The 15,403-nt window shown below is 42.6% G+C and overlaps 2 protein-coding genes across 3 annotated transcripts; both read right to left on the reverse strand.

The window, feature by feature from the left end:
• Window positions 1-3,349: 3,349 nt before the first annotated feature.
• adgrg2a (adhesion G protein-coupled receptor G2a) lies at window positions 3,350-10,281 on the reverse strand. Of its 2 annotated transcripts, none has more exons than XM_068709533.1 (15): window positions 9,347-10,281; window positions 8,882-8,994; window positions 8,641-8,774; window positions 8,391-8,547; window positions 7,894-8,049; window positions 7,585-7,707; window positions 7,033-7,078; window positions 6,832-6,935; window positions 6,570-6,694; window positions 6,223-6,491; window positions 6,038-6,137; window positions 5,019-5,305; window positions 4,819-4,920; window positions 4,447-4,563; window positions 3,350-4,352 (listed from the first exon to the last, which is right to left on the reverse strand). In XM_068709533.1, the coding sequence occupies exons 1-15, from the start codon at window positions 10,245-10,247 to the stop codon at window positions 4,264-4,266; spliced, it is 2,823 nt and encodes a 940-aa protein (XP_068565634.1). In that variant the 5' UTR covers window positions 10,248-10,281; the 3' UTR covers window positions 3,350-4,263. The 2 variants fall into 2 exon arrangements, with proteins under 2 accessions (XP_068565634.1, XP_068565633.1); XM_068709532.1 differs by having other exon boundaries at window positions 8,882-9,000.
• Window positions 10,282-11,188: 907 nt separating this feature from the next.
• Window positions 11,189-13,613, reverse strand: LOC137872105 (uncharacterized). Its single transcript, XM_068710340.1, has 7 exons — window positions 13,547-13,613; window positions 13,400-13,433; window positions 13,274-13,308; window positions 12,994-13,121; window positions 12,794-12,911; window positions 11,319-12,330; window positions 11,189-11,200 (listed from the first exon to the last, which is right to left on the reverse strand). The coding sequence occupies exons 1-7, from the start codon at window positions 13,552-13,554 to the stop codon at window positions 11,189-11,191; spliced, it is 1,347 nt and encodes a 448-aa protein (XP_068566441.1). The 5' UTR covers window positions 13,555-13,613.
• Window positions 13,614-15,403: the final 1,790 nt, after the last annotated feature.

Genomic DNA, 15,403 nt, shown 5'->3' on the forward strand with positions numbered 1-15,403 from the left:
AGCTCACACAATTACGACTTTTTAAAATCCCCAATTTGCCAAACGCTAAAGATCCTGCTGATTCAGTGACTTCCTTCAATCAACGTGTGATTGAGAGGTTCGCCTCATCGATCTGACGGTTCCCCCGGGGAGACTTTCATTTCTGCCGAGTAGACGGAAAACAAACGCGGTGTTTGTACTTCAAACTTTATGAGAAAAAGGAACAGAGAGCTCAGACATTGACATATTTAAAAAGATGGATATCGAAGAAGAGATATTTATGGACACACACACACATAAACACAAACACACAGAAATGAGAGCTGCTTTGCCTGAGCTCAGATTCTTTGTGCATAAGTTTAATACCGCAAATAATTCAGACGCTCAGTTCCTCTATCGTACCGCCTCCACGCCTGTGATAGCCATGCTCGGGAGTTGCACATTGAAACCACTTCTTACTGGCAGCAGTTTTGACCTTTCATCCAACGTCGCTGTCGGGCCACTTATCATTCACCACCGACTCCTGAGACCCGAGTCTGGTGAGCTGCCAATAACAAGAAGAAGCGTATCAATATAAAAAGTACGTTAGATACGGCTGCCAGAACTTTTTGGTACAAAGACGCCATCTATCAAACTATTTCTCATGGAGGGCAGAATGCCAGTAATATTTCCGACTATTTGTAAATAGATGCAATATCTCCAAAATCCCAGTGTGTCAAGTGAGCTGTGTGATGTAAGCGGAGATATTTCGCAATCTGAGGGCTGCGGGTTGCAATATCTCAGACTTGGTAATGTGAGTTAAGTTTAATATGAATGTGAAAGTGCTGAACGACTTCTAGCGTGTGCAAAAGTGTCTTTATTATGTGATCTTCTAAAGGACAGATGTCCAGCGTCACGTCATCGCCTGAGATCAGTCTCAATGTGAAGCTTTGTGAGGAGATGATCCCTCAGAGCAGCTGCTGTAGTGCTCTTGATCAATGCACTTCAAACTGAATACAAGCAGGTCTGCAATGTGCTCTTCAGCTTTAAAAACACCATCAATAAAGCAAGTAAAGAAACACAGCAGATCCTTCAAAATCTGTAAAGTCGGATTTCAGACGCCTTTCTCCAAACCAAGTGGAAGACTGAGGTGTTACAGAAGCAACCCTCGGGGAGACGCAGACCTTTCCTTTGACTTGGATTAAATATTAACGGCCTGCGATGCTAGAGGATCACACCTATCCATGTCACAGCACAGTGGGGGGGGGGGGACCTTTTGTTCTTTTAGAGTCGGGGTGCTGATGTGTGTTTTTGAGCCGTGAAACATCCGTTTAGAGAATAAAAAAGGTGAACGGTTAAAACGCGCATTTCTTCTCTCCGTCAGCCTTCCCACACATCCCTCGTTCTAAAGAGGCGGTTAAAGCGTGGAGGCCTGCACAGATGCACTAAAAGTTAACCTTCAAATCTAATTAAAATGCCAGACAAGGAAGAAAAAAAAATAGCTTTCCCCTTGAGTGACGCGTCATTAGTTAGTAAAACCTGCAGGAAAATTAGTCAAGTGAACCCGACGTAAGCAAATTTAATCTGCGTCTCAAGAAACTGCGAAGCTGACAGGATGTCAACAGCAGGACAACGAGGATTCACGTGAATAATCTACAAGGATTAAGGATCAGTCCTTTTAGAAAGTGTTCTGCTCTTAACAACTGCATTGTTAAAATTCAGTATTTGTCTTGTTTTATATGGAGGTGGTAGTAACCCAGGAATTCATAAAAACAGGATTATAAGTGTTAAAAAGTCCTCTGCACAGTGACTCTGTCCATGTGGGATTTAACAAGGTGTGGGTTTACACTGACATCTGGTGGAAGATGTGTGAGCTTGCAGTTTGTACAGTATTTAAGCCAAATAATCCTTCATGTGATAATGTTTTTATTAGATCCCTGTAATGATAACACGGTACAACCCATGTGTTTCATGAAAGATGATCATTTATGATTATGATGTTATATGATGGAGCTATTGTATTAAAAGTGGACATTTAGGCTACAAAATAATGTGCATTGATATGACAACGTGTACACATCACACCAGAACGCCTTCGTGTTCAAACCAACAATGCATTCCATTTACGGGACTGTACCGCCTCCCTCAGTGAAGCTTCACTGCAATCAATTAGAAAAGAGGAAGAAACTCAAGACAGCTCAGCAGAAAATGGCCGACAATGAGGCCTAAAAGACAAAGAGCTGTGGACACCGCGGCGGGTGCAACAAGCAATATTCATGGATCAAATAGCCTGACATCTTTAATGGAATCAGAATAATACATCAGCCGGGTTTAAACAAACAAACAAGAACTCCACAGCAGCTGCAGCCACAAACACACATCAAAGGAAAAAGATTCTACACACGGTGTCGTGCACTAGTGCGCACGTGGCTCAGTTGTCTAACAACCACCACAGTCAGTGTGTTGTTGCACCCACTTGTCTGAAGTCTTGTGCACCTCCAAGTCCTCCTCAATCTGTTCTCAAAGCGTAACAGAACCAGTCGGCTCGGCTTCTCTGGTCCCACTGTTATGAGTGTAACCTAGTGTAACCTAATGAGTCCGTTTCAGTACTTCTGTGCCAGTGAACGCAGGCGTCACATGGAGGACCTCCTCTTGAGCGATTAGCGCGTTAGCCACACCCAGCATGCACCTGTTGGTCACATGACATCATGGGTGTGTTTGATTTGCGGTCCTTAGCTGCTGACTGGGTGGTGGTGCGTTAAACCAGAGATCAGTTAACATATAGATGCTGCTGATTTACCTCATTTCTTTTGCTCCATTCCCACACAGTCGATGGTTTCATGTGACTTCCTCTTTTACTCTGCAACAAAAGTGTGATAAACAGTACTTTCATGTATTTTAAATGCAAGAAAGTACACGTAAACCCTTGTGATGGACAGGTTGCTACCACGGTGTTTTTGGCACCTTTTTGGTCTCCTAATATTATCTCAATCATTCGTTCGGTTATACTCAGCTCTGACTTCTCTCGTCACTCTTGGCCGTTAAAAAAAGAAAGCAAGATGGCGACAGCCAGAGAGCCTAACCTGAAGCTTCAGAACTGAAGTTTAAGTCTTAACTTGCACATTGTATGGAGGAAAAAAAAATACAGATATATCCATAAAACATTGTTTTAAAACAAGGACAGATTTGATATGCTATAATTGGCAACGCATGGACAAGAAAAGCACCTCACGTCACGCTGTTCTCATGAAATTAAGAGAAGTTATGGGTCATGATTAAGTACAGTATCAAGCTGAGCGCAGTGACGAGAGGGGAGTCCGCTTATGGGATCATGATTGGTGGGTTTGATAAAATATGTAAACAAATAAAAAAAGACAAAGTGGACAGGTAATGAGTAGAGTATGAGTTTTATTACCTCCTGTCTCAGGGCATGCACACGCTCCTGCATGAGGACATTAAACAATATGTGTCCTCTTCATCATGCTGCAGTACGCATGACCACACCTCAGGTCTTTTACATGTAAGAAAATAATCTCTAATATATGAACAATCTAACAACTCTGAGTGCGAGTCTAACATGTAACCCCCCCCCCATTTGAAATGGTCTAGAACCACCGCTCCCCTCAAATACTCATAAGAAGATGGATTCCTGTGAGATCGAGATACCTTCATTCCATCGTCTCTTCTAAAAGGTAGAGAATCATTTCCCAGAGGACTTTGGCAAAATGCTCACTTAGTGAAAATATACAAGTCACGGTCAGTGGAGCGTTTTAAACACACTGGAAATATCTTCATTTATGTTTTGTGAAAAAGAAACATACAAAAAAAACCACGGCAAAACAGCCTCACAACAATCTACACAGCGTTGACAGCGTCTGCTCTGGACTACTGAGTAGATGCAATTTTGTATCTGTAATATACCAGAAGCTTTGTCGCTTATACTGTAAATGTTTACAGTACAACCGTACAGTAAAGCTTTGAAACAAGCACTACAGTCTGCACACACACTGAGTCACAGCTGCAACAGTGAAATATTACATTTTTCAGTCAGAAACACACCTACTGTACATCTCCTATTGCTGACAAGTCCCTTACATTACTTCTGTGTTCACACATTCTACTGTTCATACAGAAAATGCATCAAGTTGCATTCTAATGATCCTTCAGTCTCACTTCTTCCGTCCTTCATTACACCTTGTGTAACACTGAGTAGCATTTCTCTGAGATTAGTGTACTGGAGCCGCAGGAGGTCGCTGACCTCTGGCCTCTCATCGTGATCACGTGACGCGGCCGTCAGGCCTCGCCTCACAGCGCCAGGTTCCGCCTGTGAATCTCGTTGAGGACCGCGTCGCTGTTGGAGCCGTCGGATATCCCGCTGTCCATAAACACGGAGTCTGCGGAGAGACCGTCACAATGTCATGAGTGTTTTTCGGCATAAAGTTGTAAGATGCAGATCAGAGGCGGCACACTGCGGCCCCGTGAACATACCGCTGCCGCTGGTGCCTTCGCTCATGACGGAGGAGCTTCGGGAGGTGACGTGGGGAACTGAGGTGCTCGCCGTGACGACGGAGAACCGGTTGTTGATCTGGGTCGTCCGACTCCATTCTGCAGAAAAATGTGTATATGTGTGATTTGTATCAGCAAAGGTTAATATTCATATGTCCTTCTCTTTTTCTACTTCTTTTCTGCATTCTCTTCTCTAGTTTGTCGCGTTTGTGTGTTCAGATGATGCAAATTTGGGCCAATCAGAACGCAGTATGTCTCGTCTCATGTCTGTCCCACCTCACACTTTTTAAAACCCCTGCCCTCATCCGTCCATTTGAACTACACGGCGGTATGAGAACACGGTTAGGCACCCACCTGAGTTCTCAGGCAACCGCAGTTTCCCGCAGCAGAGATACGTTCTCCACTCCCTGCGGACACTCTCCTTCACGGCACAGTGGAAGATAAAGACAAGGAACCCTGTAGGACAAAGGAAACATTTGCATTTTATGGTTTGCCTAAAACCACTTGTTTTTTACATTGTGGAGTAGAACCCGGCACATTCATACGAGCCTCACCCTGCAGAGAGTTGAATATCGTGAAGAGGTAAACGAAGGGTATGTAGAGGGGTCCCCAGGCGAACAGGGCGAAGCCCCAGGTGAGGCCCAGCAGAATGATGAGGCCGGCGATGCTGCGCAGATCTGTCATCACTCCCCTGTTGGGAGGCTGGTTCTGGGGGTTCTGCTTTTTGATCCGGGACAGCTGGATCATAACGACGATGAAGACCAGCAGGCACAGAGAAAAGATCAGCAGGAAGTAGGCCACCACGCCCACGTAGAAGGCGATGTCATTACGCAGCCAACAGCTGCAGGGGGACAGAGAGAGACACAGAAAAGTCAAAAATACATTCAACCAAAAATAACTGCTTGCTATCTTCTAGGTGGTTGTTTGTGTTTTCGTGGTCCCTAAAGATGACAGTGCTACAGCTTTCTAGAACCAGAGTCCATGTAGAAACCATCTTGTTTTAGTGCACTACGGGGTCTGACAGTCTGCCCCGCTCAGTGCTTGCTCTGGTTCTCCCTCCAGCCGGCTCAGCAGCACAGCCTGGGCCTCCAGCCGCTGTGTTGGCTTCCAGCGGGTAGCGGCGGATCAACGAGGCGAAGCTCTGCTCCGAGGAGGTACCTGCTGGATCTGGATCGGTCTGCCGTGGGCCGGTCTCTGCTGGAGTCTGAGCTGAAGGGGTTTCTGGTGAACCTGCTTGATTCTTTCGATTTTGCAGAAACTGATACCGGTGAGACTGATGGCAAGAATTAAGAATAACTATGTAGACATAGCCAGTCTTTTCGCTGATAGTGTCGTTTGCTTACGTCGGTCATATAGAGGCATCAGTATTACATTGAGACTGTTTCATTCCCAGTTAAAAGTTCCCTTTTATTACTGCATTTATGAATAAGATGCCTAACCGCTGCTCTACCCATAGACCAAAACAAAACAATACCACTGAACAGATCTAGCATAGTTCAAAACTAAAACAAACAACAATCAAACAACAACAGAAGAAAGACAAATCTGATGTTAAGATTTAGGCATAACTTACAAGTCATTTGAAGTGCCATCTGTGTATTTTCCGTATGTGACCAGACCATAGTTGTCTTTGTCCACTGCTATTACAACGATCACCACAAGAAGAGGAATGCCTGCAAAGATCAGGACGTTAATCAACATAACCATATCAGTAACATTTTTAACCATTGTGAGGTTTAGGAGCCGAGTGTTACCCACCCCAGCCCAACAGGGAGAACTTCAGCATGTATCTGCTGAGGTAGGGGGTGAACACCCGGACGATGCTCAGGTACATGTGCAGGGCCTCAAGCCCCGCCCAGGTGAACGACGTCAGCAGGAAGTAATGCAGGAAGAAGGCGGTGCTGATGCAGAGCCCGATCGCCGGGTAGAGCGCCAGCCAGCCGTCCAGCAGGAAGACCAGGTTGAGGAGGAGGAGGGACAGGCAGAGCTGAACCAGGATCTTGGCAGGAATATCCCGCAGCAGTTTACTGAACAGAAAGAGTTATAGTTTAGCTTTGACGTAAGGCTCAGATTAAAGTAGTCTTGGTAAAAACATAGATTCTTACTCAAATAAGAGATATGTCAGTAAGGTGAAAGCCAGGAAAATGGCAGAGATTCCACAGCCGATGTAGGTGATGAAAGTAAGAATTTGCGCCTGCTGAGGGTCAAGTAGTACTTCTCTGGACAAATCCTGTATTCAGGACACACACAAAAAAATATAACATCAGTGCACATTGTACAACAGCCACAAAGAGTGTTGTAAGTGTGATTTGAAGAACTGTATTGATACTGTTATTGTCGATATATCACACAAATATGCACACAAACCAGCAGAATTGCAAAGGACGTGAGATGGTTGCAGCTGCAGGTTGTTTCTTCCGGTGAGGCGTTGACAACAAAGCAGCCGGCGGAGCTCCAGTGTCCTACACCGCCTGAACCAGAGACACACAACAAATATTAATATATATTATAATTCCTGTGGAAATGTAACCGTCTCCACCCACTCGATTCAGCGTGGACAACACTCACCGTTCTGAGTCAAGTGCCAGAATGCACAGGAGGCTGTGTAGTTTTCCTGCGAACAAATTGGAAGAAGAAAAGCATCACAGAGGAACTTTGAGTGATCTGTCAACACATATTCTTTAACCATTTATTTAATTTCATTTAGTTTGTTTTTAGATCATTTGCAAGTCATTTTGTTTACTTCCCTCATCATCATTCAGCATCATTAAATACGTTTCAAGGTAAACCTATTTTCTACAGTTTTGAACACATGGTTAACATTGTGAATTGAAACAAAACAACAATAACACAACGGAGCTACTGAGTTATGTTTAGGCAACACAACTATTTAGCTAAAGGATTTGGCTTAAAGTCAACATGAACTTTTTTGTTTCACATGAGACAAACACAAAAGTAGTGTCCTGGGTGGAAGTCCTGTGTTTGCCTCCATCCAGCCCGTCCTCCTCCACATGCAGACTTATACAGAAAATACAGTTTCGGAGTTTCGTGAGTGGGGTGAGATTCCTTTCTGGATAAATGGGATCATGAGGAATGATTTGTATGCGTGTGCACACTCACATTTACGGGGTTGATGTTTCGGATGGTAAACTGAATGTTCTCCGTCAGGTTGCTTATTGACAGATTGGCCACACTGGCTGCCAGGACTGGACTGACAAGGGTTTCCTTATCTAATGCTGCGTCCTGTAACAACAAAAAAGACAAACATGTCTCAGCTATTTCCTTTTCTGTTGAACTAAACCTGGTTTAAGATTAAAAACAAATGTTGGACTTAAGTGAGACGAGTTAAAAATGCTGCTTATGAATCAGTGAATGCACCAATACATTTGTAAGAGATGACAATGAGACAATGTGATGATGCGAAAGTACCTGGAAGAGGACAGGTTTGGTGTAGAAGGCGAACTGGACCCTGTTGGCCTCCTTCTGCTGCTCAACACTGAGCCCATTGGTGAGGGAGGAGGGCAAGGATACAGACCCCAGAGCAGACCCGGACCTCTTGGACCGGGATCTACTGAGGGCACGGAGCTGGACACAAGAAAGTCAACAAACGGTTAATGGGAACGTTCGGCACTTCCTGTTGTCTCATCATCTGTTTCAGGTCACTTCCTGTCACAGTAGTTGACAGGCTCATGCAAGAATCTATCATACTTGTCATAAATTGCTCGTTTCAACATAATGAATAGGTGGATGCACGGTCATGAGATTTAATCATTAGCATAATCAATGTTCTAAAATTCCAAATACAAGATAATCAATAAATGACACAAATTCCCTTAAGTCACTTGCATGTGTCAGATCTGTTCGTGACAGTTTTTGCATGAGACCAATTGTGCTTCAGATGGCTAAATTTAAATATTTAAATCTACCTGGACATTATCAGTGTTGAAAATGTCAACGGATGTTACTGGAAAGTTGGTCCCATCGACTTCCCTCACTGCCAGAACCAGCGAACCCGAAGAGAGGATCTCTCTGTCGCCAGCGACAAGCAGATTAAGACCCAGATTATCTACCAGACGAACCAACCTGTATACGGGACAGAAGACAAAACATTCCAGAAAAATCAAATGTATGGGAATACATGTGTGTCCATGTGGGTGAGGGTTGTGTGAGTTGTACCTGTTAGCAGATGCAGACAGGGCCACTGAGTTGCTTTCCATCAGGTTGCTTATTATGTTGACAGTCTTTTGTCCCAGTTCCTTAGAGATGGGTCCATCCAGAAGATTCTCTAAGTCTTCCACCACCTCTGTCACCTGCAACATCAATTAAATGATAAAGTTTACTTCAAAGAATAGCACAAAATCGTTGTTTTATGCAACAAAAAAAGAGGTCTACAACTTCAATACATCAGTAGCTTCACCTGAGAGGAGTTGAGCGAAGACGCATCCCGTGTTTGATTCAGCAGCTGGTCTGCTTGGTTCTCCTGGGCCTCTTGGCTTGTAGTTGTCTCTAAGGTGGTTGTGAATGCAGTTTCTGTACCTTGGCAAGTCATACGAATCAATTATTCATGTATAGTGGACATTATATTATAAATTAGATCAATGTAGCAAAGGATGACGTTTACAAGTTGAGACTTTGATCAAAAAGTCCTCCTATTCTGCTGCACAGAGAAGCATTGTATTCAAGCGGATTAAGGAAATATAGCAATAAAAAACATCTTATGACGCCTTTTCTAATGGACTAGGGAGTTTATCTACTTCACAAGTCATTTCAAATATAAAAAGATTTTTTTTAAAAGCAAGCTTTTCCAGCCAATTTCATCCACCATATTGAAAAGTTGAATTAGAGGCTCCAACCAAAACTGTCAATTCTCAGCTGTACATACCAGGTTTGGTTGAGGCTGTGTTCGTAAGCGTGCTGGTTTGGACAGTTGTTGTTGTAGAAGCCAAGGGAACCTTTGAAGTAGTGGTGTTAACCTCATCCAGAACTGGACCATGCGTAGTTATTGTTGTTGTTGTTGTGTTTGAAGTTGTAGCTTCAACGGAAGTGCCTGTAGTTGTCAAATTGACTCCAGCTGTGTTGGTCGTCAGGAGGAAGTCTGTGGTAAAACTGCTTGCAGTTGAGCTTAGATTTAAGCTGATTCCAGCGGTTTGATTGAGATTGATGGTGGTACTGACAGCAGAAGCAGCTGTGGTTAAGTTGTCATTTGTGTTGGCTGTTGTGATGTTGTTGGTCATTGTCGCTGTGGTGTGATTTCCAGTCTGGTTGTTCAGTGGAGCAACGGTTGGTTTGGTGACATTGTCAACAACAGACGTCGCATTGTCCACGGTTGAGTTTTTGGTGGATGTCGTTGCAGTATTAAGTCTTGCAGTTGTAGACGTTGTCATGTTTTTAGATGGAGCAGTTGTGTTCTGTTGTGTTTCCTTCATGGGCGCAGTGGTTTGATTGTCTGTGGCTGTTTTGTTTTGAGTTACAGTAGTAGTGGTTATATTCTCAACTGTTGTGTTATTAGGAGATGCTGTTGTGTGATTGGTAGGTGTAACTGTGCTGCCTGTAGTGGCATTGTGTGCTGTTGTGTCATTTGGAGAAGGTGTAACTGTAGTCATGTTGAACTCTGTTGTGTCATTTGGAGAAGGTGTAACTGTAGTCATGTTGAACTCTGTAGTGTGGTTGATTGAAGGTGTAACTGTAGTTATGTTGAAGTCTGTAGTGTGATTGATTGAAGGTGTAAGTGTAGTTATGTTGAAGTCTGTAGTGTGATTGATTGAAGGTGTAAGTGTAGTCATGTTGAACTCTGTAGTGTGATTGATTGAAGGTGTAAGTGTAGTCATGTTGAACTCTGTAGTGTGATTGATTGAAGGTGTAACTGTAGTCATGTTGAACTCTGTAGTGTGATTGATTGAAGGTGTAACTGTAGTCATGTTGAACTCTGTAGTGTGATTGATTGAAGGTGTAACTGTAGTCATGTTGAACTCTGTAGTGTGATTGATTGAAGGTGTAACTGTAGTCATGTTGAACTCTGTAGTGTGATTGATTGAAGGTGTAACTGTAGTCATGTTGAACTCTGTAGTGTGATTGATTGAAGGTGTAACTGTAGTCATGTTGAACTCTGTAGTGTGATTGATTGAAGGTGTAACTGTAGTCATGTTGAACTCTGTAGTGTGATTGATTGAAGGTGTAAGTGTAGTCATGTTGAACTCTGTAGTGTGATTGATTGAAGGTGTAACTGTAGTCATGTTGAACTCTGTAGTGTGATTGATTGAAGGTGTAACTGTAGTCATGTTGAACTCTGTAGTGTGGTTGATTGAAGGTGTAACTGTAGTCATGTTGAACTCTGTAGTGTGATTGATTGAAGGTGTAACTGTAGTCATGTTGAACTCTGTAGTGTGATTGATTGAAGGTGTAAGTGTAGTCATGTTGAACTCTGTAGTGTGATTGATTGAAGGTGTAACTGTAGTCATGTTGAACTCTGTAGTGTGATTGATTGAAGGTGTAAGTGTAGTCATGTTGAACTCTGTAGTGTGATTGATTGAAGGTGTAACTGTAGTCATGTTGAACTCTGTAGTGTGGTTGATTGAAGGTGTAACTGTAGTCATGTTGAAGTCTGTAGTGTGATTGATTGAAGGTGTAACTGTAGTCATGTTGAACTCTGTAGTGTGATTGATTGAAGGTGTAACTGTAGTCATGTTGAACTCTGTAGTGTGGTTGATTGAAGGTGTAACTGTAGTCATGTTGAAGTCTGTAGTGTGATTGATTGAAGGTGTAACTGTAGTCATGTTGAACTCTGTAGTGTGATTGATTGAAGGTGTAACTGTAGTCATGTTGAACTCTGCAGTGTGATTGATTGAAGGTGTAACTGTAGTCATGTTGAACTCTGTAGTGTGATTGATTGAAAGTGTAAGTGTAGTCATGTTGAACTCTGTAGTGTGATTGATTGAAGGTGTAACTGTAGTCATGTTGAACTCTGTAGTGTGGTTGATTGAAGGTGTAACTGTAGTCATGTTGAACTTTGTAGTGTGATTGATTGAAGGTGTAACTGTAGTCATGTTGAACTCTGTAGTGTGATTGATTGAAGGTGTAACTGTAGTCATGTTGAACTCTGTAGTGTGATTGATTGAAGGTGTAACTGTAGTCATGTTGAACTCTGTAGTGTGATTGATTGAAGGTGTAACTGTAGTCATGTTGAACTCTGTAGTGTGATTGATTGAAGGTGTAACTGTAGTCATGTTGAACTCTGTAGTGTGATTGATTGAAGGTGTAACTGTAGTCATGTTGAAGTCTGTAGTGTGATTGATTGAAGGTGTAAGTGTAGTTATGTTGAACTCTGTAGTGTGATTGATTGAAGGTGTAACTGTAGTCATGTTGAAGTCTGTAGTGTGATTGATTGAAGGTGTAAGTGTAGTTATGTTGAACTCTGTAGTGTGATTGATTGAAGGTGTAACTGTAGTTATGTTGAAGTCTGTAGTGTTATTTTGCAATTTTGTATTTTCAATGGGTGTCAACATTGTGTTATTAGATAAAGTTGTGTTTTGTACTGTTCTATTGTCAGAGACAGTCATGTTTTGCGAGCTGGTTTGGAGTCCAGGCTGTGCTGTTGAGGACTGTGTGCTGTTAATTGTGGCGAGTGGAGCGGTCATGTTAGGCTGAGCTGTTGCTTGTGATGCATTTTTCTTTTGAACTGTTGCAGAACTTTCAGTCGTCCTTTCAGTTTGTTCAGTGGTGTTGGTCACAGATGGTGTTAAGGCTTCAGGAGTTGTTGTGATGTTACTGTTGGTCAGATTGGAAGGCTTTGTTGTGCTTTGTTTAGTTGTGGGAGGCTCCGGGAGGCAGCTGTCATTCAGAAGTACTGCAAGGGTCTCATTCGCCTCACTAAAAAAAGAACACATTGAAAAACATTGTATGAAGTGAAATACTCCATGTACAAGGCCATTGCCTTCAATATTAGAGATGCTCAAAGAACAAAGAAGCGTGTCATATTGATATAGAATAGTTACATTTATCAGATAACAATAAAACGTATCCTTTCTCATGCTGTTGTACAGTCAGTCAATGTGTCTGTGGTCATTGGTTGTGTTCATTGTATCTGTTGTGAATCCAGTATGGACTCTGTTAAAGAAGATCCCACCTCAGATATGCTGCTTACAGTGTAAGGTAACACCCATCATTTGTCGAACGCACACTAGCAGCTACTTTGTTTAGTGATTTACATTTCCCTCAGTCCATACGTGAGTTCCTGAATTTCCCAGAATGAGACATTGTTTCTCTTGTGCCCAAAATGCATGACTATAAACTTCCAAAAAGCCACCACCAAAGGAACGTTTTATTCATTTACCATTTAAGCAGAGTGGGGTCAGGTTGGCACAAATTAGACGTCAGCAGGTCACTGGCAACCCAGGTCAGGTGGGATGTCAACAGAGTACTGACAGTCAAACTGGGAGGACCACACACCACTGAGGATACACAGAGAACCATCAATAACACATTTAGAAAATATATGTTTAAATATAACAGAGCTTGAAAACACAGACTAACCCATGCGTGTGAGTGGCCATTCAGTTGTTATTTTACTGTCGCTGTCAATGACTTGTTGCAGAAGTTGTTTCAGGGAGCATGTATTGACGGGTCCAGACATCTCCAGTATCACCATGCAGCTGTACAACCTAGACACCAGCAGCAAAAAAAATCCACCTTCAGATACTGGTATTGATCATTAAATACATTATGATCTAGTTCCTCTTTCTTAACGGGCACAGGAATAAGATGCAGATAAGATAATGTGTACATGATAGACACCAGAAGGAAACATCTCTACCTCTGTTGTGTCCCGTGGCATTCCAGATGAGTACGCTGGACAAAGAAGGACATTCATGAAGCATGATTAATAACAGCTGAGAAGGACTTTAGTCAGTACCAAACGTTTATCTGCAGTACGATTTACCTGGTAGCGCATTGAAATGTCTCGGCACACTGACCTGGAAACAAAGAATTGTTCACACGTGTCATTTATGACCACAGAAACACTTTCACTTTCAGTATTCAGGTGAACTGTTCACTAACTTCCCATGGTCAACATGTATAGACTTACGCTGGCATTGTGTTACACTTGGAGGCTACATGAAGTCCAGACAACTGTTAAAAGGGTTAGAAAGTCAGTACATAGCATGCATATACAATAGGAAATACTGTTAAATCATACTGTGATGTACATACCAATTGTTTTAAGAAGTTTACATTAACAGAGGCACTGTTAATATTGATTCTTAATGCAAAAAACTGGCCTGAAGAAGAAAAAGGACAAGTTGTCAGGGTCAGTTTGAGACATACTTGTAACACACCTTCAGAGAAACTGTGTGTTCCAGTTAAAAGAGTGGTTCAATGTTTTGGGGAATACCTGATACACTTCGTTGCATTGACGTCTGTCATTTAAATATGAAGCTACAGCCAGTCGACGGTTAGCTTAGCTTAGCACAAAGAATGGCTCTGTACTGCATTTAAAGTTTGCAAAACATCCCATACAGTCGCACGTACAGCACAAAAACACGCCGGCAGTACAAAACACATATGAAGACAGGCAGGAAGGCAGTATTTGGGCTGTTTTTCTTACTTGCAGAGCTACAGAAAGCAGAACAGTCACAAAAGCGAGGCGCTTCACCTGAGGCACAGACAAAAACACAGTTACAGCAGCAGATGCAGCAGTGAACGTTCTTTAAATGTAATGGGAGCCGGTGTTTTTCACACTCACTGCTGCAGGAATCAGTCTGAGATTGTTGAGCTGGGTTGGAATTGGTCTCAACAAGGGAGCTGAGTGAAATGACAGCCGGTAAGATACAGAGTGTAAATATGCACAGACATATACGCTCACTCAGAAAAACAAAAGGTTTTGCTCACCATGTAAACTCGGACAGTTTGTTCCCCCGACAGATATCGCCGAGGGAAGACGTGGACGTGCACCTCACAAAGCCGCCACTGGAGGGCTCCACATTCCCACAAACATCTCGACCTGAACGTGGACAAAATCAATATGAGTAAGCTAAAAAAAATAAACTCTGTGTGTGCTCTTGTGGATTTATGTTAAGGTTACAGTTAAAGCATGTAGTTATGAGTCATGGTCTGGGGCAAGGGAATGAATTAATCAATGAGGGTCCCCACAAGGACATAAATACGAATGTGTGTGTGTGTGTGTTTTTGTGTTCTTGAGCTTCTGCCTTTTGCGAGGGACAGTTTTGTTTTGGACACACACACACACACACACACACACACACACACACACACACACTGTAACTTCAAAAAGGTATCTGAGTCAACAAGTACAACAAGGAAGTCAGTGTATTCCTGTTTGTGGTTTGCATGTGTGCACAGATACATCGGTATTTATACAAAGGCCTTTGTGTGTGTGTGTGTGTGTGTGTGTGTGTGTGTGTGTGTGTGTGTGTGTGTGTGTGACTTGACACAGTCCCTCCAAATGTAAATTTAAGTATAGAACTAACACTAAAATAATAGAAAGTTTTTAATGTTTTTTTCTGAAGCAATTTCTTTATATCCCAGTTATTATAAATGCAGGCTCATCATCTTCATTATGATCTGCTGAGAAACTAAAATAAATAAAATAATAAATAAAATAATGCTTATTAATTATATAATGTGGATGTGTCTGTGATTCCGAGGCTCAAAAGAAGACAACATGGGTGTTTAAAACAGCGACGTGTTTTTGAGGATGTATGACGATCACCACGTAGGCAAAAAGGTAAATGAATTGATTGGCAAATGCTCACCGACTCTCTCCGCCTTTCCTGTGATTCTCACTAGTAATTGTTGATCTCCGGCTGGCTGCAGTGCAGAGACTGCAGCCAGCTGCAGTTCACACGGCGGGACGGCTCGGCTGAGCTGCAGCAGCACATCGCAGGTCGTTCGTCTGGAAGCAAAGTATTCACACCGCTGTGAG

Source organism: Cebidichthys violaceus, unplaced genomic scaffold, assembly GCF_023349555.1.
Source record: "Cebidichthys violaceus isolate CVI_PGR_0920_01 unplaced genomic scaffold, fCebVio1.0.p SCAF_15, whole genome shotgun sequence".
Lineage (NCBI taxonomy): Eukaryota > Metazoa > Chordata > Actinopteri > Perciformes > Stichaeidae > Cebidichthys > Cebidichthys violaceus.

Bases quoted from the DNA above. Each gene is read 5' to 3' on its own strand.
- adgrg2a (XM_068709532.1), bottom strand. From the start codon at position 10,247: ATGACTACACTTACACCTTCAATCAATCACACTACAGACTTCAACATA. The intron at 8,050-8,390 runs GTAGATTTAAAT...TCTTGTGTCCAG, and splicing joins TCAACACTGATAATGTCCAG to CTCCGTGCCCTCAGTAGATC. The intron at 6,492-6,569 runs GTAAGAATCTAT...CTTTCTGTTCAG, and splicing joins CTGACATATCTCTTATTTGA to TAAACTGCTGCGGGATATTC.
- LOC137872105 (XM_068710340.1), bottom strand. The intron at 12,912-12,993 runs GTTAGTCTGTGT...GTGTATCCTCAG, and splicing joins ATGGCCACTCACACGCATGG to TGGTGTGTGGTCCTCCCAGT. The intron at 12,331-12,793 runs GTAAATGAATAA...TTCTTTTTTTAG, and splicing joins GACCCCACTCTGCTTAAATG to TGAGGCGAATGAGACCCTTG.